Genomic DNA, 12632 nt, shown 5'->3' with positions numbered 1-12632 from the left:
ATTCCGTATATAGATCTACTCCTTCTCATTGTATACATCTAATTACAGGGATCGATTCAGCTCTGTACAAGGTACTGTTCTTGTTCTCCTCCCCAGGGTGGTTTCTTGTATTATAGAATTTTAATTCTTTGTACAGAGTATATGATATGGCCTTGGAATAGATTTGTAAGAAGCACTCTATGGCTTCTAATTGGTCAGGTCTGCGGAGGTAGGCAGATGTATTCCGGAGGAGAACTTCTCTCTCTCTGCTCTCTTCTTCTCTCCATCTCCTAAAATAAATAACTAAAATACTGTATTATACTCCATATCGTCCTCCGTTTCTGATAAGATTGCTGTTGATAGTCATGCCATGTGACTTCGTTTGTTGACCTTCTCATAGATAGCTGTAGCTCTCTTCTCTTCCCCTCTTCACGCGTTCATACGTCTTCAGTATCGTACATACTGCTTAGTTAAAGACGTACTTCTAAATTTTATTAATCACGACACTCTGTAATTATCATAGAGTACTCTTCTAGAGAAAGAAGAGAACATAATAATTCAGCCTGTTTTGCTACATATTATGTGACGTTCTAGATCCCAATCTAGAATTCCAGTTTCTCTCCCTATGGCGTAGTGATGGAGTTTTTTAGAACGTGCTACGAGTATTTTGCAATAGAGGAGGGGAGGGCGGAGGCGCTGGTATTTCCATGTGATAGAATATGTATGATCACCTTTATCCAATAACCCACCAGAGCTAGGCTGTGTCTACCCTGTACCAATCAACGGAATTGATGCCTGTGTTGTTACGCCGTATAATTAGTAACTTACGTGATTTCGTCACCCTATCCGGAGTTTTTTTTCCGTACAGGGTATATTAAATCCTTCGTCCTTTTGTCCCTTCCTGGTTATCGTAAATCAAACTGGTTCCCCCGACCATTCCCCTCTCTCATCCAAGGCACGGAGAAATAACCTCAACAATTGTTTATATCATCCCCTTATACTATTATCATATTACAACCTATGAATCAGCTTTATTATAATGGGCCTTTCTGAGAGTAAAATAGCAGTTAGCTTTCTCCAGAGTGCATGCTCAGAAGCAGAAAGAAACGGAAACAATGTTCTCACAGTTGAATTCCGAGATACATCTGTGAGTTTGCCACCTACTTGGCCGACTTTTTTAACAGTCCGCAGTTGATCGAGTCACTTCACTTGCTATGGCTAAATATTCCCGATGAGATTCAAAGCTCAATTGTACCTCAGCTTGCCACCAAACGCCCTCGCAAATCATTACACAGCGTGCCTTCAAGATCCGAGACCACATCAACTTCGCAGAAACAACGCTCCGATATAGTCAAACGAGCGATTAAACTGCCCGGTACAGTCACTCCTGGCAATCTAGCTACATGGCTTGCAAATCCGTTATCATTTTTTGGTGATAAAGATGATATGAAGTTCAGCCCTTTCTCTTGCTACCAGAGATTGCTTTCATTTGAGGAACACAACGAGGTTGACATATTACGGTCCAGATTCATCAAGATTGTGTTCTCCAGGATGAGACACAGTCTACAAGCAAAAAGATTGATTGCTGGGTCAAAAAATATAAAGGAAGTAGTCCAAAGGATCAACGAGGCTGGATTAGTTGACAAACCCGAAGAGATAGAAAAACGAGTGATTCGCTGGTCACGCGATGGAAAGAAGCTTGACGACTTATGTCGTGAGCTTTATCAGAATAGGGAAAGCGGGGATAAACATCTTTCTTTGTTATTCTGTTTGCCGTTCGAGAAAGAATAGTAAGTGAATTAACAACTTCTGCTGATAAATTTACTGATTATCCTAAAGTTTTAGAGAGCTCCGTTTGGATGGAGAAGTGAGAAAGCAACAAATAGAGAATCTCCGAAGCCGTGGAATTTTAGAACTGGACCATATGGGCAGTTTGAAAGAGCTTGCCCACAAGATAGCTACACAGCTTTGTGTACATGTTGGATTGCACCAACCTCATATGAACACACCGCTACTGAGTGAGTATATCGTTTGGATATGGCAAAGAGTTTTAATATGGGTTAATTGATACTTAAAAGCGTACAATTCACACCCAAACATCTCCAGTGACACTGGTTGTTTCACTGGGAGCACCCACACACCATTATCATCTTGGACGGCAAACCCTCAGAGGCCCCCACACCAGGGTCAATCTACAGGTAAGATACCAATCAGTCCAGTTTTCTACCACCCTTAAACATCTCAGAGGACAACCCGATGAATACCCTCGGGTCTAATTAACTTCCTTAGACCCACAAACTACTTTGGACTCATGCAATACCTCTAATATACTTCAAAACGATACTCAAACGCATCCTATTGTTTCAGAATTTGAGGTCATTGCACCCAATACACCAAATTTGGTGCTACCTCACGATCATATAACCCTGATGGAATCACATCCCGAGCTTAATACACTGAATATCCCAAATCCGGTTCCATATGACGCTCAAACCAACCCCATGGCGTCAGAATTCGAGTGGAATCCACTCACTGTACTGCCGCCATCCCTGGCTTCACCTGAGGGTTATGCAGCCCTGATGGAATCACATCCCGAGCTTAATACACTGAATATCCCAAATCCGGTTCCATATGACGCTCAAACCAACCCCATGGCGTCAGAATTCGAGATGAATCCACTCACTGTACTGCCGCCATCCCTGGCTTCACCTGAGGGCTATGCAGCTCTGATGGAGTCACATCCCGAGCTTAATACACTGAATGTCCCAAACCCGGTGCTATATGACGTTCAAACAAATCCCACGGTGTCAGAATTCGAGATGAATCCACTCACTGTACTGCCGCCATCCCTGGCTTCACCTGAGGGTTACACAGCCCTGATGGAGTCACATCCTGAGCTCAATACACCTAATATCCCAAATCCGGCTCCATGTGACGCTCAAACGAGCCCCAGGGTGTCAGAATCCGAGGTATGTCAATCCATTTAGCTTCTTTAATTGACTTTCCCATAAATTCCTCTATACAAGCATTTTTAAGGGCTGGTTTTAATTACTGCCATGCTTCTATGATTGTTGTACATATAGTAATCTGACATCTCATAGTCCTGAACCCATGTTTCATACGTGAACGTGATAATCTTTCCCACCACCCACTTCAAATAAGCGTTATTATCACAATATCAGAACCACTGTTTTGATTTGGAACGAGGATTCGGTCGGTGTCACCTTGGACATCCCAATAAGATTCAGGCGACAAGGCGTCAGCTGGCGTCAAGGTTGAAGTACCTTGTATAGGGATAAGTAAGAGTCGTTTTGTGGGGTTTTTGATTCTAGTGGTGACCATGAAATGGAAAACGGTACAATCGTAGACCTGAGAGAATTGAATTAATGGTTATCTTTTGGATACAAGTTCTAGATTTACCTTCAAACCGTGAGACTCCATATCTGCTTTCATTGCTCTGCATTGGTCGAGAAGTGGATGCTGCCAGCCTGATTGACTCTCGTGTACACGCTCTGCGCTACCGGCTTGTATAAGGGCTTTCATGCTTAGCACGATCTCTTTCGCGTTGTCTGATAATAGCACGCTAGCCATCGGTAACCACGGAGTAATTTGAGATGGTACCAAGTGATCAGATTAGAGTACCAAGTGGAATTTCAGAATAGTCGTTTGTGTAGGAAGTGTGATAAAGAGTAACTAGATGGTTTTGTTGAAGATGCGACCGATGAAGAGGGGTAATAGCGGGGCCTGTTACTGAGTCGAGTCACAAGATGCCTGATGATCACATGATCGGGTGCCCAAAATTGAAGTCAAGGAAATGTAAGTAAGTTGGTGAGTAAGGGTTATTTAGTTACTAACTGTAAGTAGGTATCTAGTGTGTACATAAGTCATTCATTAAAAAGTTCCCTTTGTTCCCTTGAAGAGATGAGTTTCGAACTTGGGAAAATTAAAATACTTATCGAGGTTGACTCGTCAACTTGCCTTCTTGAGGCACCGATGCCAAGAGGAAGCATTTTTTCAGAAACAAAGCAAGGTAGGCTACAGTATGTCATGTATTTTGGGAGACAAGAAGAGAGAGAGAGAGAGAGAGGAGAGAGAAAAGCTCTCTCTGCAACTGCATCTATTAGTGCTGGCGGGCCTGATCAATCAGGAGCTACAGAGAGCTCCTGACAATTTTCTATCAAGTGGCTTGTGCTAAAGCATGTCATGCATATAATATGAAGTCCATCCGGCTGGAGATCCTCGGTGGAGAGTACATAAAGCTAGCTAGTAGCTCCCAATCTCTCTCAGGATTTATTATCTCACTCTTTGATAATTTCACCATCCAGCTCTATTTTTATCAATGTGCTATGGCCCTGTTATATATACTCTTGCCCTCTCTCGGATGATTTCAAGGTCAAAAAATGTTTTATCCTCTTTTGAAGTTAACACAGTTACCTATCGCATCATATGACTAGTGTGTCTACATTGCAATCATTGGTAAATATGCTACCTAGGGATTTTGAGGATTCATCTTTTCATTATATCATATGACAAAACAGACCTTCACTGTTAACACTATCTTATATGTCACTAACTATGATCCAGATAAATTTAATATCAAATTGTCTATCTTCCTCCCCTACAACGAGATGAAGAAGAGGAGATGTACTTCGTACAATGACCCAAATCATCATCTACCATCACCTGCAGCCACATGCGTGAATACGAAATAACTTTAACCGAATTGGGTTCAAACGTTTGGATCCCAATTGTTTGAACCCCAAAGGGCTTAGTCAATAGACACCTAAAAAATGACTTAAACCACATTGGGTCCAAATGTTTGGATCCCAATTGTTTGAACCCAATACGGTTTGGTGTAACTCTTGGACCAATCTTGGCATGCATGGATACTACATAGATCATCTTTTCTAAAACCCTGGTTAGATTCATGCTTTCCTCAGAGTTCGCTATGTAATACACATTCTGTCACGGCCTAGCGCCTTATTTCACCAAGATTAAGCCAGTATACAGAAATGTTGGATGCCTCAGGCATCACATGTAGGATAGACCAACTAGATAGTCTTCCTTCCACTCTCACCTTCTCTCTCTCCCCGTCCATCCAATTGAATACTGTTTTACCTGCATATATACTATCATTGTATTTGCATCAGGTTATGAGCCTCTTCTGCTAGCTGGACCACTAGCAACTCTTTTCTCTGAAGCCATTTTCAACTGGAGACTTTTGACGATCTGACCCCACTGTTGACCCACCTCTGTGTGGGACACAACATTCAGATCCAGCCAATAACATCTAGGAAATCCTTCGAGCCCCGCCGGCAAAAGCTCCGTTTAGCTTTAACATCCAATCATGGCCGACACCGAGACGGACAACGAGGGGGACACCAACCCTCACCCGCTTGATGCATCGACCAACCCATTGGAACCCCAGATCCCGTCCTTTACCAATCCGATCCAATTCACACAGGATGACAGTGATAGTGAAGATGAGGACAACACACCGCCCCATCAGGGACATGGTCTTCCAGCGATTGCAATGACCAAAATCCAGAAAGTTCGGACACTGGAACACAATGACACTGATCCAAGTGGTTGGAAACAGGCACTGGCTTACCAGCTGATCCCATATGCATTGGAATGGTTGCTAGACAGCAACATTCCCAGACCTCACAAGTCGCATACTTCATTCGGAAGATGGAAGTACTGGTCTCGCTTGGTTGCTAGCTGGATGTACAACCAGATCGACGTCACCCTACAGAACAAACTACGCAACCTGTCCAAGATGCCTAAATACGCCGATCAACTGTATGACGAACTCATGTCAATGACACAAGGAAGTGATCGGATGCAGACAGCGTTTATCGAGATGCGGAAGTTCGACAAGATGAAACGATCGGACTACAACTCGGCAAGCGAGTACATTGAGGAATACCAGCGACAGTACCACGTGCTAGCTAGATTCAAAGCAGCACCACACCCATCACACGGCTTATCACAAGTTCTTCAAAACATTGAACTGGAAGTCATGAAAGTACAGTTCATTAGGGAGGAAGTTGCAAGTCTGGAGCCTAAGAAACTCACCCTCGACAAGGTGGAGGAGTACTGGAGAGCACTTCAAGCAGCAGCTGACATGGAAGGTGTCGCTAATGCTACTTACAACAACAATGCCGGCCGAGGCCGAGGCAATGGAAGAGGTGGTCGTGGAGGAAACCGAGGTGGCCGAGGTGGTCAAAACAACAACGGTCACAATGACGACAACACCCAATCCAACAAAGATACCAATGCCGTCGAGGATGATACAGCTACTGCTAAAAAGAAGAAGAAGAAGGGTCTTCGCAAGCAGCCTGCCGATGGCAAAGACATTCATGAATACGCAAATGAGATGCGTAATGGCACACAAAAGGATGACAACAACATGTGCTCATTCTGTGGCTTTGGACCACACACTGCGAAGAGATGTGCCTATCTCAGTGAGAACCCTCCAGTTTCGTGGGAACCGTCCGGCAACCTCTGGGCCTATTCAAAGGCAATCCACAGAGCCCAACGTCAAGATGGACAAAACAATATGGTTGTTGCAGCTGCCAATTCTGTTGATAGGAGGAACGATTGGTTGCTTGACACTGGATCTGACAAGACATTGACGCATGACATCGAAGACTTTCACACATACCAACTGGATCATCCTGACACTGCCTATGCGTACAAAGACTACTCTGGCAATAGAGTTGTCACGCTAGGTCATGGTCAAATCATTGTGAGAACTGCTCTGCCAGGGAGAAATGGTAAGACGCACTCGTTTATGACAACTGGTTACTATACTCAAGGAGGACACGGCAAGCTATTAGGCATGCAAAAGCTTCTTGAAGAGCAAGACATCTCTTATGACACACGTACTAAGTATCTCACAAATGGTGAGGGTGACATTGTGGGGTATGGAGATACATCAACTGGTGTCCCGTACCTTGTCAGTCCAAAAGACGACGATGACCCCAATGAGGTCAAATCTGACATAGATTCCGATTCTGATGATGAAGAAATTGGATTCGTGAACAAAGTGACTGCGTACGAGATCCACCGACGTCTCGGACATGCTGGAAAAGCACGAATTGCCTCCACATTACAACATGCTGAACAGCTAGGTGATGATGAACAATACGGCTCGGAGCATTTCGACTGTGATGCCTGTTTCCAAGGTAAATCAAAGCTCAAAATTTCTCGTCAACCACAGGCAAGGGTGCAGGATGTGGCATGGAAATTCCACGTAGATACACAACCAATGAAGCCTACCGGACCAAATGGAGAGAACTACTGGTTGCCAGTCGTCGACGATGCATCTCGACTGATCGAGGGAATCATGTTGAAGAACAAAAGTGATGCCTACTATAAGCTTACTGCGTTCTGTGAAAAGATCAAATTGCTCACTGGCAGATACCCAGGCATCTGGCGAATGGATGGTGGCACAGAGTTCAAAGAGTTCATCAAATGGGGTGAGAAGCATGGTATGACTTTCGAGATCACACCACCATACACTGCTGAACCAAATGGCACTGTGGAGCGCTTCGGTGGACATATCAACGACATCCAGAGAACGATGATTATTGATGCAAAGATGACGGAAGAGATGTGGCCATATGCGACAGACACAGCCATCTACATCTACAACAGACTGATCAATCCGAAAACCAAGATCTCGCCGCTAACACATTGGCGTCAAGAGCTCGAGATTCCAAACGCAGAGCCTTCTTTGAAGCACCTTAAACCATGGGGAACAACTGCATACGTTCATATTCCGAAGCCTAAGAGGATTCAGGCTAGGAAAGCAGCACCCAGAGCATGGAAAGGAAAGCTCGTTGGTTATGAGGGGGACGGTGGTCATGTTTACAAAGTATGGGATCCAGCTACTAGGAAACTAGTGGTATCTCGTGATGTTGGCTTTCCACAACCCGGAGATGACGATAACGATGATACGGGATCAATGCTAGTCAACGGAGTACCTACCGATCCAAAGGACCCAGATGGAGATAATGATGTCGTCGGATTCATGCCTGTCTCACTAACACAAGACGATGAGATCTCGAAGCCAGAGATTAAACAACGACAGATGGCACCTGTCACGCCGTCTACAATTCATCTTCCAACAATCTATGGTAGTGCATCTACAATGCCCGAGACACCACAGAAGACAATTGTTCCACCAATGAGACAACGCAAACTCTTTCAAAGTTTTCTTCCTACTGTGGGGGAGGAGCCTATGATGACAGGCGCAAGAATTACTGAGATTACGAACCCTCCTACAGAGAACGTTCCAGATGTCATTAAACAGAAGAAAGAAGACCTTGGGAGGAGACTTCAACAGCTGTCTACCCAAGTATCTCAGTTAGCTGAGAGCATGGACGATGTTCGTCGAGATGCTGACAACATTGAGAGATCTGCTAGTAAGGAATCAGATGACTTGACTCCTTCTCCAGAGAGACAGAGAGCAGTTTACGAATACCCGTTCTCGTCTCCAATTCAACAAGCTAGTGTGTCACCTAGTCATGAAATCATCTCAATTCAATCGTCACCAGACCCTATCTCTCAAGACCCAGCTACACCGGCTCCACCACCACCCCGACGATCGAGACGAGCGAATATCGGAATCGCACCCGACCGATACCACGATCCGGAGCAGAAGCACCTCGCCGTCGAGTACGAGAAGCGAGACCGAGACATTCAACGCACAGCCAAGAGGGCAAAAGCGAAGGAATCAGGCGGTAATAACTTGACGGAGGGTGATGGACAGGGGTCTGCGGGACCTAGTGCGATGTCAGCAACAGCTGATATGACAATGGATAAAGCCGAAATGTCAAAGGTTGACATTGACGAGCCATTTCTTTACAATGGGAAGCCATTATACGCAAAGGACGTTGATCTACCATCTACGTACAAGCAAGCACAGAAGAGCCCTTTCTGGCCTCAATGGCTAGATGCTATGCAGAGACAACTGGGTGATCTCGTGGCTAAAAACACATGGAGCCTGATTCTTAAGCCACCAAAGGCTAAGATTCTGCCAGGTCAATGGCGATTCACTGTCAAATCCAACACCAGAGATGAAGTTTACGAATTCAAAGCACGATGGGTCGTGTGTGGCAACTTCCAGGACAAGAATGATGGAGAAACATATGCCCCTGTTGTCGCCGAATGCATGATCAAAATCGTTTTTACACTGATTGCAGTGTATGGTCTTAGATGGAGACAGGTTGATTTCACTGCCGCATATCTCAATGCTTCACGTGAAGACGTGGAGACAGTCTATATGAGACAACCGACAGGCTTCGAGTATGCAGACGCCGAAGGTGACAAGAACCAATGGGTATGCACGCTTAATCAAGCGCTCTTTGGACTGCGAGACTCTGCTTTCTTATGGAACGAAGAGATGGATTGCAAACTACGTCAGATTGGTTTCCATCCGTTGGATGATGACCCCTGTGTTTATGTCAAAGGCAAAGGCACTGAGTTGACCATTATGATGATTCATGTCGATGATTTTATCATTGCAGCACCTACAGACGAAGATATCGAAAAAGTCGTCAATGAACTCCGCCAGTACTATGATTTGAAGGACCTCGGAGAACCAAAGCAGTATCTGAACTGTGCACTACACAGAGACTATGACAATTGCACGATCACTATGTCTCAGGAAGCCTATATTCAGAAGGTTCTACGTACTGCAAATGCAGGTTCTGGATGGAAGGATACACCATTGCCAGCCGCATGGAGAGAGTCACCTGCCAATGCATCCAATGTGCTAGATGACGATTCATTTGATCAATATCAATCAGTTGTCGGCATGTTAAACTGGCTAGCAGTCAAGACTAGGCCAGACATTCGCTTCGCAGTTACTCGCTTGCAACATCGTTTGGCGAACCCTACATTTGAAGACCTTCACGCCATGCAACACGTCGTCAAGTACCTGAGACATATGCCTGACGTTGGCATTACACTTGGTCGTACGCAAGAACTTCGATTCTATGCGCATGTGGACGCATCTCATGCGGACTGGGAGGATAGCAAGTCAACCGAAGGAAGTATATGGTACTTCGCCGGCTCTCCAGTCATATGGACTACAAAGAAGCAAACCATCACTGCCAATTCGACCACTGTCGCAGAATGGTGTGCACTAGATCAACCTACTCGGGATGCAATGTGGCTAGGCAAGATTGCTCGCTCGTTTATGCTGCCAGAGCAGCGTCCCATTGAGATTCATACAGACAATATCAATTCGCAATTGCTGCTCACTAAGAAAGGTGGCAAATCCGCGAATAGATGGCTCGATCTACGATGGTTCTTTGTTAAGGATGCTGTCGCACAGGGACATGTGGACATTAGACGAGTGGACACGAAGAAGAACGCAGCTGACGGTTTTACAAAAGCATTGGCAAAGGAGCAATTTGAGGCTTTTGTTGGTTTGATCGGCATGATTTAAATGCATATTTGAAATGCATGATTTGCAGGATTTTACTATGAAAACCAGAATTCGGGGAGTTTGATGGAACATGGTCTATGAGGGGGATGTTGGATGCCTCAGGCATCACATGTAGGATAGACCAACTAGATAGTCTTCCTTCCACTCTCACCTTCTCTCTCTCCCCGTCCATCCAAATTGAAAACTGTTTTACCTGCATACATACTATCATTGTATTTGCATCACTTATTGATGCTGACAATGCGCAATCCTCCATCGCTAGACACTTGCTTGCGGAGGTCGGAAAATACGGCGAGGCTCACATAAAGCGGGCATACGGGGACTGGACCAACCCTCAACTGAAAGGATGGAGCGATGTGCTGCCTAGAAATTCAATTCAGCCCATCCAGCAGATTTCATACACCCACGGCAAAAATGCAACGGATTCGGCTATGATCATAGATGCGATGGACCTGTTAACCTCGAACCATTTCGATGGTTTCTGCCTCGTTTCTAGTGACAGCGACTTCACTCCACTGGTCACTCGAATTCGTGATTCTGGGCTGAAGGTGTATGGATTCGGGGAGCACAAGACGCCTAAAGCTTTCGTCTCCGCCTGCGATGAATTTATTTTTACTGAAGACCTGAATCATCGTTCAGGGCGTAAAATAAGTCCCAATGGGGTAGCCATGTCTGAGTCTCATGATCCCGTCCACAATGCCTCAGATAGCCTACTACAAAATTCGGCAGAGATGACTCTCCATAGTGGTGAATGGGCTCGGGTGTCTGACGTTCGTGAGCACCTTATGACACGTCACCCAGACTTCAGCCTCTCCACGCGCGGGTATGCCAAGCTCAGCGATCTCATTTCGGACTCCCCTCAATTTGATATTGAAGAAAGGCCTTCTCAGCGAGATAAATCCCCAGAGCTCTTCGTGCGACACCGGAGAATCTCAGCTGGAACTATGAAAGTCTGATTATTTGAGCTCTATCAATAGTCGTAAATGTACTACTATGAAGATTGTGTAGCTAGTGACAATCGATTTTATGTTTCAATGGATGTTTATTAATGAATTCTATAATGCCTGCAACGTGCAACTATTCCGATTATTTTCAGAGCACTAAATTAGTTTGATTTCCAAGACGATGATGATCGCATCGGGACTCTTAGGACAGTTTCAGTCAGTGGAGTCGGTCGCCATGGGTAAGGAGCAGGGGGAGGAGGATTCAAAACCGAAACCAACCCAAGACACTGCGAATGTTGGAGAAACAGGGAACACATCACAGTGGCCGGGCGCCAGGTCCGCCGAGGTCACCTCACACCAACGCACATGGAGAACAACGCACGCTGCCGACGAAGACGAAGAAGCATGGCGCCATGACCCGAACCTATTCGTGTTCGACCTGCCGGAGTGATGCAGCAAATAGACCTGGCAGTCCTGGGGATACAGGGACTCGGTGACTCGGGGAGCTGGATGAAGAAGTGGAAGGTGCATTGCAGAGAAAGAAGGGGACACTCTGCGCCCGCGGGGACTACGGGAAACCATCTACACCGGGCAGATGGATTGACTTTCTTTACATTTCTTTTGTCTTGTTTGCATTACGCCGGCCGGTTTGTGGCCTTACTTTTCAGGTGGCAGGACCTCGAGAAATCGAGTCCTGCTCACAGGGTGGATCTGCATACTGGGAATGCACCACCATTTATCGTCGGGAGCGGGCTCTGGGACGCAACCCCCGCATAGCAGCATGTATGTAAAGCGAGCTAAATCGGGTCAATGAATTCATCATCATCATCATCATCATCATTCCAAGACGATGAAATCAAAAATAGGTACATAGCGCTGCACTAGAAGAATCAATCTAATGAGACTTTCATCTTATATTCTCTAGGCAAAATTCAAAATTCCGAAGTGCAAATAGTATCCCCTGACTATCGAAAGAAACAAAATTGTTCTCAGAGAAATCACCGTATTCAGCACCAACTTGTTGAAGATTGAAATAAATGCAAGGTTGGCGGGAATATATCCTAATACATTCGGGTCATTAATCACCCACTTTTGTTCCAGGCCACTTGATCCTCGTTCCGGTTCGGCATTTCCCAGAGATATTTCAATACAGAGGTATTTTGTTGAGGCTGGGAAAGCGCTGGAGGACTGACAAAACAAGAGACAGGGCCTTCCAATTGCCAGCATCCTCCTCTAGTAATTTTTTT

The 12632-nt window shown here is 45.3% G+C and overlaps 1 protein-coding gene across 1 annotated transcript; it reads left to right on the top strand.

Annotated features, from left to right (window-relative positions):
* Positions 1–5326: 5326 nt before the first annotated feature.
* Positions 5327–11397, top strand: Pdw03_8071 (uncharacterized protein; the record flags this gene model as incomplete). The annotated part of the gene is made up of 2 exons (XM_066101856.1): positions 5327–10421; positions 10571–11397. The coding sequence occupies 2 exons, from the start codon at positions 5327–5329 to the stop codon at positions 11395–11397; spliced, it is 5922 nt and encodes a 1973-aa protein (XP_065956939.1).
* Positions 11398–12632: the final 1235 nt, after the last annotated feature.

This window comes from Penicillium digitatum, chromosome 3 (assembly GCF_016767815.1).
Source record: "Penicillium digitatum chromosome 3, complete sequence".
NCBI classification, from domain to species: domain Eukaryota; kingdom Fungi; phylum Ascomycota; class Eurotiomycetes; order Eurotiales; family Aspergillaceae; genus Penicillium; species Penicillium digitatum.
This window is presented reverse-complemented; position numbering and strand designations above follow the sequence as displayed.